Here is a 13,743-nt window from a genome sequence, read left to right as displayed (position 1 = left end):
ATGCCTGAGGCGCAGAGAGGGCCAAGTCTCCTTTGCACGAGGTGCTGTACAAAATCAGCGACCATAAACAGATTCTGTATTAATAGTGCACAATGTGGCAGGCTGTTGGGGACTGTTTCTTTACTCTCTAATATTATCTTTTTGTCTGAACTGCTTTAGCCATGGTGCTAAAGTCACAACCTGTCACAAGTTGATCCTGTGTTTCATTTGGTCAGGAAACTCACTCTGCTGTCTCCCTCCCCTCCACACCAAGAGGCTGAGGGCCAATTGCCACCTAAACTAAAATCTATCGACCTTTTCTTAAAAATCACCTCAGTATCATGCTATTGGCAAGAGCGATGAGGAGAGATGTTGCTCTGGGTTATAGAAGCAGAACTGCCTGTGTGCCTTTGGTTCACTCTTTAGTTCATCAGGGAGTTGCCCAGCCTTGACCTTCTGTGCTGTTTGGACGTGTTCATTTTTGTTTCATTCAGTTATTATGTCAAATTTAAGATGGAGTGCAGTACAAATTATTTTGGCCCCAAACCTTTCTTTAACCCTATTTGCAGAGGTGAAAGGCTAATACGTTAAACCTACCAGCCCATGCATACTGATTACTTCAGCCCCTTTAGAGACAATATTCTCTGATTTCAGTTTTATCTTTTGCAGCAACTGTTGAGAGTCTGGTATAGGAGCACTGGGTGTTGACAATAAATGGCAGCAGTAATGTGACAATTAGCAAAGAGGGATACGGTGAAAGTAATACCGGATTTTCCTATGAAAATAGGGTGGAATATTTTTTTTTTTTCTTGATATATTTAAAACATTTCTAAGTGTTCATGTTCAAATTTTCTTCCTGCTCATCCAATGCTGAGCAGCGGGTTTGTACCTCACAGTGCTAGTGAGCTGCAGCACCTTGGTGTCAGGCAGGACATTGCTCCCGGGGCTGCAGGCTCAGTGGACAGGCAGGTAATGGTAGACTGGGGGTCGGAACGCACTTTAGAGCTGTTGTAGAGAAAATAACCTATTTCAGCTTGCTCTGGCTATCCAGGCTCTGGGTAGCTGCACTAAAGAAGAAAAAAATGCACTTTAACTCACATTGACTTGTGTTAAAATGGCAATGAAGACAAAGTAATGTGGAGTGCCAGCTGAAATTCAGCCCAGATCTCCCTTAGCCTTTAATTTGACCTCCTAGCCCAAATTAAAAACCAGATTGTTTTCTGTTCACAGTTATTTTAACTAGTGTTAAGTCTGGCTAAACTGATGAGCCTTTTATTGGTTGGTTTGTTTTAGGTGTTAGCTCTCCTCTCCAGAAACCCCGACAGTGTTTTGTAAAGTGGTTTTTTATTAGGCTGCTACAGAAGTTTATGGAGTTGGAAAAACTAGAGTACCTGTAATAGGGCAGATGTAGTTCTTTAAAAGATGAGCTTTACAGTCTTAAGGCCCTGGCTGCTGTGGTGATTAGCCCTGAGGACCATCCAGGAATGTTATCCTGCCTTGCAAACCTGGCCTTGCTTGTGTCCTCATCTCCCTGCAGCTGGAGCAGCACCGTGACTGCTCGAGATATGCTCAGTGCAGATCTGTTTTCCATGCTGACCCAGTCTTCTTGTCCAAATACATCCAATGGCCGGGGCACATTGTTTAGCTGTTCTTGCTTTAAGGATGAGAGTCTCTTTCACCAGGCTTGTTTCCTGCAGCTGCAGGGGTGCTACACCCTGCACATGGGCGCAGGGTGCTTGGCAGGCTCACCTGTTGTCAGACACATTCATTGCCTTTGGGGATTCCACCTCCTCTCCTCACTGTGCTAATTGCAGGGAGATGGGGCAAACCAAATCCAAGCATACTATGAAATGTAAGAGAAATTACATGACAAAGCACAGAGGAAAAAGCTTTTGTTGCTTGGGGGAACTCTCGTTTGGAGGTTGATGATGAATCACATTGTCCCCATGGCAGGTCCTGCCCTAGACCTCAGATTACTGGCCTGGGGAGTCCCTGGCAGCTCAGCAGATAAACCATCTACAGGAGTGCCCCCAACTTTTATTAAAAACTCTTAAATCTTGTGAATTTGCTATTAAATGCCTCTTGTTAAATTTTAAGGGCCTTATCAATGAGTTGAAACACTGCAATTACTTTTTTGGTTTTTAGTCTGTAAAACTGGTATTTAATTTATTTCCAGGGCCTGTTTTCCTTCTTGCTCCCAGGCTCTCCATAACATATCAAGGTAGTCCCTTTGGTGACCTTTGCAGCTCATATTTGGTTTGGCTCTGCGAGATTTTTCTGGTGTTTTGCTGGCTGGGGTTTTGGGGTGGTTTTGGAGGCTTGTTTTCCTTCAATTTTCCTTTGTTCAATATACAGTAATAATAAGGGGAATGAAATAGGTTGGAGCTATAGAAAGAGGACTCCTTTTCCCGTCAAACTTTATGAGATTTTACAATAATCATAGCAGTTTAAGTGTATCTCGTTGGCATTTCTGCACAGAGGCACTAGGTGAGGCTGCAATTAGAGTGCTCTGCCTCATCCTGTATTAGTTTGATCACATAAGAAGCAGCCTATCTGACAGCTCCAGCACCTGGATAATTAAAACCTGTCAATAAAACAACAAAATGCACTGTGTAGTGGGACTCGTCTGTGCTAGCATTAAACACTGCAGATAATTATATCGCAGCAGAGGTTGGAAAGCCAGCCTCTCAGTGCTCTGAAAGATCAATAAAAAGGCCCATTCATAATGAAAAAAATGCTAGAGAAACTGGATTTTCATCTCCCTGTCATTAGATGCTTTGCTTTTAAGGTTTTGCAGAGGCAGAAAAAGATTCTGTTGAGGAATTCTTTGTTTCTGGAAGCTAAACAGGTGGAGGGATTTAGCTTTGCTTTTGTGCAGAGCATTACTGGAAGTAAATGTGCTGAACCCAAGTTTTTTCTAGGGGCTTACAGTTCTGTTCTCCACTCTCCACTGCCTTCCTTCTCTGTTTGCCTTTTTTTTTTTTTCTTTTACCCCTTATTTCCAACTCATGATGTGAGTTCCACTTTTTAGTGATCTTTTTCTTTGCTTCCTATTTATTTTCTCCAGTTGTTTTTGGCTTTTCTTGGCTCTTCCTAAAGGGCTGATTTGGAAATATCATACATTGACAGGGGAGAACACACTCCTGGCTGACTTATTTGCTGTGACAGCCTCTTTCTTAAAGCACTCATCCAGAGAGGAGATTTTTGTGTTCCAGGGAAGGAAAAGGATGTCTTGCAGCATTGCCATGAAGGATAATGAATTAAGTCTGTCTGTTACTGTAAAACCATTAGAAAAGCATAATAGACCTTGAGGAAGAGGCTTAGATATTGATGTCTTGGCTATATTAGCATGCCTGGGCACACGATGGCTGCCTTGTCTTTGCAGAAAAAAAATTAAGTCTGTGTAAAGTAGGTGTTTCAGGTGAGGGCAGAGAGAAAGAGTGCCTTGTTTTTGGCACCCAGTGCTCATGAAACGCAGGCGAGTGGTTTGGTTGGCACACGTTGGCATTGAGGATCCCTTGTTGGAAGCTGCTGTAGGTGGAAGATAGCACCAGCGATGAGCAGGGTGTGTTGGCAGAGCATGGGCTGGATGTGGCAGCTCAGTACATGACCTACAAATCTAAGTTTGTGGATGTGAAGTTTTCCCATCCTCAGGGTGTTTAACACCCAGTTTGGACTCTCTGGATTCAGAGGAGGTAGGTGGCTTCCCCTTGTAGTTGCTTCCACAGTGCCATGTTCACAGGAGCTTCTGTGTTGCAGAAATTGTCGCTTCATCTCTGAAGGGCTTATCTCTGGAGGATAAGGAGGAGGGTGTGTTGGGATGAAATCAATGTTTGAGCCTCTAGGCTTGTTGTGGAGCTGTGCATAGATTCTTATTACTCTTCTCCTGATTTCCCTAGCACAACACATGCCTGCCTCTATGGTTTAGGCACCTGTTTTTATTGTCTGGTCTCCTCCTAGGTGGGCAGTTGGAAGACTTGCTGGTATTGCACCTGCAGTGATTAATGCTGAAAGGCTTTTGTTTGGAATTGATCTTTTGTTTTATGCTGCCTTTGCATTTTTGTTCTGACAAACACACTGCCCCAGACATGTCTAGCCTGATGTTGTTGACATGTCTATGCTTTAAAAGTTTCTGGAAAACCTGAAAATAAACTGCCAAACTTTTTTTATTTTTTTCCTTTCTTTATCTCTTGCTAAAGATATTAACAATGTCAGCATTGAAATAAAATTAAAGATATCACAGCAGCAATAAGCAGCTGCTTACGTCTAAAGTGTTTCTGTTTCATTGTCACAAGATGGCCTTGTCACTTACAAATCATAAAAATATTTCCAGGGAGAAGAAATGGAAGTTTGCTGAAGGGGAATGAAGTTTTGGTGTTGTTTTTAGTTAAAGTCTGAACAGAGAGTTGTAAGCAGACTTGAGCCCTGCAGGTCCTGAACTCAAATGTTTCCTTCAGTCCCACTGCTATAAATGCAAAACAAATGACATATGAAATACTATTCCTGTTTCACATTAAAACTCCTGAAAGTCGTTTTCCACTGGAACTGGGAAAAGTTCTGCAAAAATAATCCATGTTTTCTGTTACAGTGTATTTGTTACACTGGATTGACACCTTGCTTCTAGATTAAAAACTGTTTCCACATATCCAGGTAGAAAGACAAAATGGGGGTCTTAAGCAGGAGTAAATGTAGCTGGAAAGAATGCATAGGGGAAACCCCCCCCCCATTTTCTTTCCCCTCTTTATGGATTTTTTGGGGGGCTTTTTGTTTGTTTGTTTGTTTGTGGTGGGGGGTTTTTTTGTTGTTTTTTGGGGGTTTTTTTTGTTTGTTTGGTTGGGTTTTTTTTTTTGTTTTGTTTTTTTTGGGGGGGTTTTTTGGGGGTTTTTTTGTGGTTTTTCTTTGGGGTTTTTTGTTTGTTTTTTTAATAATCTTACAACTGCAACAATTTACACTTTTCCCGGTGGGGTGATTTTTCCTCTTCAAAACATAGATGTGAATAACATGAACTTATGTTTATGAGATGATGGATGCTTAAAGACTGCCAAGTACCTTGGACTGACTTTTAGGAGGGTTTGGAGTGTTCTCTTTTCCTGAACATACAGGAATAGACAGGAATTGGTGTCTCAAGTCGGGCTGAAAATGCTGATCTTGTGTTTTGTCTTTGGTTTCTGGTCTCTTGGTTGGTCTTGCTGAGCTGAGTGGATGCTCTTGGTTCATGGAAAGTGTCCACAAATCCTAGCAGCAATTATGGAGGTGGCCCAAGACATGGAGAGGGTCTTTGAGAAGCAGTGTCTTTACTCATGTGCTCACCTTGCACTTCACGGCATAAGAGGGAAAGGGGAATGATGACATAAAACAAACCAATGCACACACAAAAAGATGACGATAAATTTCTTGTCAGATTTCATAATAAACAACAAGGTGAACTAAAAACACTTGAGGGGCTACTTCAGGTCTCTTGTGTCTCCAGAACATTTGCCTTTAAAATGCTGGACAAACTAATAAATTGGAAGCTGTTTTTTTAATAGCATAAAATTGTCTGTCTGGTCCCCCTACATTCACAGAGTCCTCTCACAGTTCTCTTGTTTGCTTGGCATCAGAACATATGGAGAATGAGGAAATACCCCAAGAGGCTGAGGATTGCGTGGAATAATTGTAGCATGAGGGCAATGATGGGGAAAGAAAAGTGGTTTTCTTTGAAGGAGTTGATGAATTAGTGCTAGAAATAAGAGGTGCTTGTGTAAAGGCATTAATAAGATACATAGATGGGTGTGAAAAAGGTGACTGTAGTTTTCTGGGGTTATGGTAAGGTTATGCTAAAGTTCTGCTTAAGGCAGCAATGCAAGCCATTCCTGCACTACTGGAGAGAAATCCAGCGTGATGCAGAGCCACTGTATAGCTAAGGGAGGTGTTTGTGTGATTGCCCTGTGGAGGAGACAGATTCATACTTACCAGCTTCATACCAGCTGCTGCAGTGCTGGTTCTCCTTGCAAACTGTACCTCCAGTAGCTGGCAAAGATCTTCCTGCAAGAAAAGAAAGAAAAAATAAAAGAAAAAAGAAGGGAGGGGGTATGGAGTGGGGTGGGCAGTGGCAGACTGTACCCAGCACTAAACCTCACAACTTGCAGGAGTTTGGAGCAAGTATTGCCAAGACCCAGGTGCCAAGAAATCCCAAGATTCCGTGTAAAATCCTGTGATTTACAAGGAAGAGCTCATGGCCTGGTTTGCTGGAAATGGAGTATAGCATGAATACATTATGGTTTTTCTCCCTGTCATTTTCAAGGCTACAGATTCATCATCTTTTACACATCTCCTTCCCTGTGTCACTTTTTGCATGTCACTTAGTGTCACCTGGGCCTTTAATCTGTCTGGAAAGAAATATGACAAAGCTGAAGGGACCAAGAAGCTGTTGTAAAAGGGATAAAATGCATGAGCAAAAGCAGAGCAACCAGAGCTTTAATGATGAGTGTTTTTTACCTCTTTCTCCCCTTAAAATTTCCATACCCTGATGTCTGACAGTAATAGCTCATTGAAGAGGCATTAGATTTTTTCCTATGGTTTTAGTGTAAATTGCCATCATCCCTTAAGTGTGCTGGAATGAGAAACCTGTGTGTTTCACCCTGGGATGATAAAAGGAAGCTCAAAATGCCAAGTGCCAGATTCAGTTTTGCTGCCCATAGGAAAGGAGTGTGAAAGAGAGAGGAAATCAAATTCTTCTGGTTTTTATTTTGTTTGGTTTTTTTTTGTTTTGGTTTGGTTTTTTGTTTTGGTTTGTTTGGTTGTTTTTTTTGTTTTATTTTGTTTTGTTTGTTTTTAATATGAACCCCTTTTTAGTAAACTTTGGGAGGTTCTGACACCATGTAGTATTTGTGATTTTATTTGAAAGTTTTTAATTTGGTTTTCTGTGTTTCCTTGCCAAGGCAGCAGTGATAATTTGATCTCACCTTTTTTGAAAGTTCCTGTGCTTGGTAGGCTTTGCCATCCCCCATTCCAGTAAAGTGTAGGGGGCCTTCAGGATGTCCTAGAGTTGGGGGGAAAAGCTTTTGCATTTCTGTGCATCCTGCATTTCCCATTCAAACCCTTGTATCATGAAGCTTTTAGTCTCGTTGGTGATATTGCAGCAGGTAGCATGCATTTGAGGAGGTTAAAACTGTGCTGTTCACAGTCAACTTTCCAGGTTGTGTTTTCACTTCTGTTTTATGTGTCCAAGTTCTTGCATTAAAAAGAATGGGCCACAAGGAAATGCTTGACCATTCAAAGCAAATGCTTCCTTGCAAACAGAAAGAAAACACAACACAGATGAGTCCTAAATGTGTTTGTTCCTCCCCCCACCTCCAATTCCTCATAATTCTGGATCTTTACTCGTGATTTTGAAAGGTATCTTTGATCCATTGCTGTTATTCTGTGTAATGGGGCCAGTGCTGTCCCTTCAGCCAGGAAAACTATTGATTAGACCACTGAAATTGCTTTTTGAAAGGCACATTGAGCCCAGTAAAGGATTTTTGTTGAAAGTGAAATTTTGGATGATGTTCAAAGCCTCTCCTGGAAAACTGCCCCCTTGAATGGTCTGAGCTACCTGTGATATCCCAGCATGAATGAGGACCCTTATCTTTTTTGTTAAAGAAAAAAATATTTTTCTGTCTATATAACAAAACTAGTCACTTGCTGTGATAACTGTTGTCTTTCAGCTAGAAAACAGGAGAATGTCCCAGCCCTCTGGATTATCTGGTATCCAGCAAAACAGCCTGATGAGCAAGCATATCCACTCTTATTATTCTTTCCATAAAATTAAAAAAACTATGGAGCTTAAGGCAGTCACTAATGAATCAATTTTAATTTACAGGCTCAAATAAAATCCGCATTAAGGCTGACAAACTGTAGCTTCAGGTAAACATGAAGCATTTCCACTGCAGACCTAAACGAATTCTGTGCTGGATGTCACGGCTTCTGCCAGAAGAGCAGGAGGGTCAGGGGTCCCATTTCATGTCAGAGGAGGCAGAATCTTAAAGAAAATAGATGCAGTGGTCTAGCCCTTAGGAGGTCTCTTTCTGGCATACAAGAGCAGAAAAATCAAAGACTAATGATATTTCTCTCTCTTTTTTTTAAAAAAAAAATTAAACAAACAAAGAAGCCGATGATAGAATCACTGTTTACTAAATACTTTTGCATCACCAATTGTACATTAGGTGTTTGTCCCATGAAATCAGAGGCAAATGTGGGGTTTCTACACATGCACAAGTCAGTCACTCATGGACCTGTATTATGCCTCAGGAAGAGCATCTTGCAGAGCCCAACCTCTGTGTGTGTGCTCTTAAGCTGAAAGATGCTCACTGCAGCAGGCAGGGTCAGTTCCTTCTGTGTCTTCTTCATGGAGAACAAGCTTTTTGGCAAAAGTACCTCATTTCAGGAGGTGCATCCATGCTGGGCAGAATGATGGCATAAAGCTTAGCCGTTTGTGCCTAATACAAGGATGGTGTCTTGTGAATTATCAGACTGGGAAGTTTCTCTAACAGGCCTTGTATGAAAACATTATTTTGGTTTTTAGACAGCCTATTTGGTGATTTTTTTTCTCCCACTCAAGTGTTGCTGTTTCTAGTCTTTGCTTTGGCTTAAGCAGTATTAAACATAAAAGATAACTGGTTTTGTGGGAACACTTTATAAAAATGTTGCAAAACATATTATTATGTCTGCTATAAAACATGCAATGATTATTTTTGCTGCTGTTGTTGATTTAGTCTTTGCATTTTACTTGTGAGGATGCTGGTATTAAAGAAATACCTCCTGGAGGGGAAGGGTTGTGCCACCATGTCTCTTCTCTTTTGATAATAAACTGACGAAGATCTTGATGTTTGCCGTCAGCCTCTGCATGCTCACTGCTGAGCTTCCCCAGGCGATGCTGAAGTCCTGGCTCCTGCATCTTTTTCACACTTCAGGGACCACTCAGCTTCTTGACCTGTCCTTCTGTCTGGTCTGCTTTCTGACTCTCATCTTTGTTGCTTTCCAGATGCAGTAATCGGACCCAGTGTGCGGTTGTTGCCGGCCCTGATGTGTTTCCAGACCCGTGCCCTGGGACCTACAAGTACCTGGAAGTGCAGTATGAGTGTGTCCCTTACAGTATGTATCCTGATGTATTTGCACTTGTTATTTCAGTAGAGATTTGTTGTGGAGATTGGGATGGCCTTGAGCTTGTCTCTTGTTGCTCAAGGGCAAGTAAAGCAGACCGTGTGCATCATATGAGACTGAGCTGATAAGATATGAAAAATGGTTCTCTGTGTCAGGTTTGTGCTTAGGTTAAAAATATCCTAATACTCTCCCATGTTGTACAGCATAACAGTGACATATCATCTTTTGGAAAACACTTGGGAAACCCCATTAGAGAAAACAGACCAGAGGAGTGAAGCGCTATTGCTGGCTTACAGCTTCTTTTTACAGAGGTTTGTGCTTGTAACCATACAGCAGTGTGCTTCGACTGACCTATGAACATGTAATTGGTGGCATTTGACAAGTGTCTTAAATACAGTATTATATCACCAAGGAGGTAGGAAGCTATTGTTTTGGGTAATTTTATGTTTGATGGTAGAAAAACACAAATTTATAAGCTTCCACAGTTACAAAGGCAAATTATAGGCGAGCCGTTTAGACTGAATTTCTGAGAGTAGAAAGCCAGTCACCTGAGATGACAGCAATATGTGCCAAGTGGAAAATTCAGAGCTACAAAAAGTTGTGTACCTCAGAATTTGCTTTCTGTAGAAACCAAATTTGTTACATGCAGTTAAGGCCCTCCTGCCAAAAAGGGCGTAGCTGAGAAAGGAAATAGCAATGATAATACGAGAAGTGCACTTTTTATTAGCAGTTGTAGAGAGCTGAGTGGTGAATAACAGTGCCATTTCCAGGTTTTCTGTTTGAGCAGGCCAAAGCTTATTGTAGCACACCTCTCAAAATAATAAAGCTGGTATGGGAATGTATGCTTTCAACCCACAGTGTTGTATTGAGGGAGCAGCAGGAGGCATCAATCTGCTGAAACCCAGAGTCTGGCTTGAGGACTAAGACCATCTTTGTTTCCTCAAGCATGGGCTGCAGGAGAGCAGACGTGGCTGAGCAATGACAGGCACCCTGTCCAGAGGGGAAACCAGAGCTCACAGCCCCTGGGGTGGTCCCCATCCCTCAGGCAGGAGGTGGCCACCTGCCTGCTGCCACAGCCTGGAAAGACTGTGTGGTGTTTGGTTTCTGTGAAAATCCAAGACCACCTCTCTGAGTAAAGGGCACCTCTCTGTTGAGGGATTGGATACTCTGCTGACAACAGTCTCGGTATGTCCATATTTGTTTTTTCTAAACAAAACTGTGAAGCTTCTAAATGCAGCGATGGAATACTTTTTATGGGGTGAGCTATTAAACTCATGGAAAGATTGACATCAGGGCTTAGGATCTACCCTATGAAGCAGAATATACTCCAAATTATAGTTTAGAGTTATTCCACTCTAAATGAGGCTTTTCATTTCAGAAACAACACTGTGCATGGAAAGGGTTAGGGAAGATTGGTTTCAACTTATCACAGCAGGTTGTATTTCCCTGTGATTTATGATTTGCGTGAGGGTATGCTGTTCCCTCCAGAGACTGGGCTGGTAAAGCAGTAGTCATTACCTGCTACCCCTCCACAGCCTTTGTTGCACATAAAACAAAGAGGAATAGTGGTGCCTTGTGAGAAAGGCAGTATGTCAGTATTACACCCCAAAGTGTTAATTTGCCCTGTGTACAAGAAGTAGAATAACTCTTGTGAGAGGTTGCTCAGTAATAAATGTACAGTAGAGGCTGGGTATTTTTTTAATGATCTGAATGTAGGGAGGAGAAGGATGACAGCTGACACGCTGCATTTGCAATTAAGGTAGGAGCTTTGAGGGCAGTTTCCTCCTATCAAATATAGGGCCTCTGCAAGTCAAATATAGGGCCTCTGCAAGTAGGGTTAGGGGGGGAAGACAAAGGGCGAGCACATGATGAAACAGGGTCCAGTCTTCTGAGGTTGTTGTGTGTAACCTAGGAAATTTTGGGTCAAATCTTCATGTGTTGTTATTCAGTGTAGCACCAGTGAACTAGGTTGTGTTCAGGCAAGCTGTGTCTCTTCATGTGCTGACATGGAATGGGAAGCCTAGAGCTCAATTTTATTCTTCCCCTGCCTCAGTCTTTGCCTGGCTTTGCTGCAGCCTCTATTTCTTCCCTCAGAATGGTCAGATTAACTTTGTAAATAGATGTTCCCCACCTGGGCCCCACAAGTGTCCCATAAGTGAAAGCCATCCAAATTGATGGGGAAGGTGTCAGCTCTGGGCAAGCAGGTCAGCAAAGGCATGCCTGGACCAAAGCCACGCCTGGTGGATGAAATCTGTTCCTTCTTTTCTGCCCTGTTATTGTCAGAGGTCAGTTCCTGTCACTGAACCCACATGCCTCAGCCCCTGTGCAGGCAGCCTGTGGTGAGTGGTGGGGTCTGCCATATGGCCATCTGATAAAGGAGCACCTCAGTTGCATAATAAAGGAATTAATATTTCAGCAGGCAGTTGTACTTGTGTGCCATTCCAGCTTGCCTTTGTCTGGTTGGATGGGTTACTCCTCACAGTTTGAAATTATTCTTTATTTTTGGACAGAGAGTGGGTTTACCCACGTGTTGGCTGAGCAGCAGAAGGGAGGGTGTGCATCTCAAGAGGAGAGGATTTGGGAGTCGTCTTTAACAGATGTTGTTAGGACTGACCTTAGGCACTTGTGCTCAGTATAGTGCTAGTGTATATGCTCCCCCAAAGAAAAAGTAGGGAGTATTTAAAACTCCATTCATTAGTCTGTTTCTCTTGAGATTTTATTATTTATTTATTAACTCTTCCACCACTATCTCATATAATTTTCTAGAGGAAATCATCCCCCTTTCCTCTCTGAGGGGGAAAATCCAAATGTCCTTTAACTTCAACAGCTCATGTATTGTAAAATATCCTTTACATTACCCCACACATTGCATTCCTGTGTGTTCACTAGATACCCCTGACAAGGAGAGTTTTGTGAGGCTGCAGTTACTCTCACCATGTGGACAAGATGAGAGATGATTATGCAGATAGCCCGGTCCTCTCCTCAAATTCCTGATCCTGTAGTTGCTTTATCTGGTAGCAGCAGTCTTCTACTAGAATGGACAATCATTCCAGGACACCTGGGCTTCTTAGGTTGCCCTCTGACAGTGAAAAGTAGGTGATAATCACCTGGTAAAAAGATAGCAGACCTAATTTGTCAGGCTTCAGTGGCATCAGTTGTCCTATTTTTCTGGTATCAGAAAAAATCATCCAAATAATTTTGTCTTTCTCAAAGCAGGCCTTAGCATGTGGCATGTATTTCTCTAAATACTTGCTGTAGGTACTGCCCCTTTTCTTCTGAAATACTTCATTTACTACTCCATTTTTCTTAAATTGAATTTGCTTTTAATAATTACTGACCAAGAGAGATTTTCCATGGTTTTCAACTGAATATGTACTGCTGCAAATCTGCAGTCTGCCATTGCCGGAGCTGTGGACGTTTCATTGTGGAGAGGTGACTGAGCTGTTTTGTGCTGTGTGTGAGTATGAGAAACCTGACATGGTGAGGGTCCCCTTGATCCATTACTCTATTGTTTCCTACTGCATTCCTTCCCTCTGCCCTTCTCCCTTTACAGAGCAGAGTTAAATGGGTAATGGGAACAGCAGTGGTGGAGGTGGTTTTGTAAAGCTAGGTCAACACTCTTATTGCAGAAGCACTTCACTATCATCTTCTGGTGCTTGTACAATCCTGTTGTCATGGTGCCAGTACATCTAAGAGTGAATTTTTTCTTATTTCACCTTTTTATATGCTAAAGGCCTTCCTGTTTTACTCATGAGCCAGTGCAGAAAACAGATGAGTGTTTTATCCAAAGCTGTACATGAGACCGGTGGCCAGCAAGAGAGCCCAGTTTTGCAGGAGCAGTGGTGTTGGGAGAGCTGCCCAGCTAGTTGTCACTCATCAGACACATTTTCTGTCAATAACATGAGAAACCCAAACCCAGCCTTTGGTTTTGCTAGTACCACCTCTGTATGTACGTGACACTTCACAGCTCAAACCATCCATGTTTTAATACTTCTGCAGGTATTTTGGAGAAGGAGGAATGGAGTGAACAACCCAGTTGAGGCTGCCTTTTCTCTCTCGAGCACATGTGCTCCATGGGACATGGCAGTGGCACTGCCCTTCACGGGTGGCACTCCAGATCAGAAGAGGGGGAAATTCCAGGATGTGAGCAGCTATTGTTCACTGGCTTAGACTGAAATTTAGGGATTGTCTGCATTTAGTTTTTATTTGGGTTTTGAAAATGGTATGAGTTGAAAGCACCGGAGGTATTTTGGAATGCTTTCTTCTGTTCATTTCCCTGTAGAGACAAACTTACAGGCTCCCAAGGATCTAGCACAGTGTTGAAAAGAGGATTTAGATGTATCTGAGTCAGATTTACCTTCAGTTTATCCTGAGCTCCCAGTTCCCTTAGGCTCTAGGTTTTGGAGGTCACAGAATAACTTGTGCACTCTTGTCCTTCAGAAGGAGTCTGTTTTCTAAACAGGGAATTGGAAAATTTAAGCTATGGGATAGGGCAAAGTGCCCAAAGGGTGGTGACTCAATGAGGACAAGCCCATTTCTGCATTGATGCAAAGGATGGCAGCAGCAGGAGGGTGCCTCAGGCATGGCATATCCCACTGTGATGATAACCTGCCTCACACCCAGGCCACCAGTCTTCCATCA

At 42.4% G+C, this 13,743-nt stretch overlaps 1 protein-coding gene across 27 annotated transcripts in view; it reads left to right on the top strand.

Moving 5' to 3' along the window:
* Nucleotides 1–13,743, top strand: part of ADGRL3 (adhesion G protein-coupled receptor L3) — a 492,252-nt gene that overhangs the window by 273,139 nt on the left and 205,370 nt on the right. For all 27 annotated transcript variants that reach the window (XM_038134649.1, XM_038134653.1, XM_038134633.1 and 24 more), the window contains one exon: nt 8,984–9,093. In XM_038134649.1, the coding sequence (XP_037990577.1) occupies nt 8,984–9,093 (110 nt within the window). The remainder of the gene's footprint in view (nt 1–8,983; nt 9,094–13,743) is intronic.

This window comes from Motacilla alba, chromosome 4, assembly GCF_015832195.1.
Source record: "Motacilla alba alba isolate MOTALB_02 chromosome 4, Motacilla_alba_V1.0_pri, whole genome shotgun sequence".
In the NCBI taxonomy this organism is placed as follows: Eukaryota; Metazoa; Chordata; class Aves; order Passeriformes; family Motacillidae; genus Motacilla; species Motacilla alba.
This window is presented reverse-complemented; position numbering and strand designations above follow the sequence as displayed.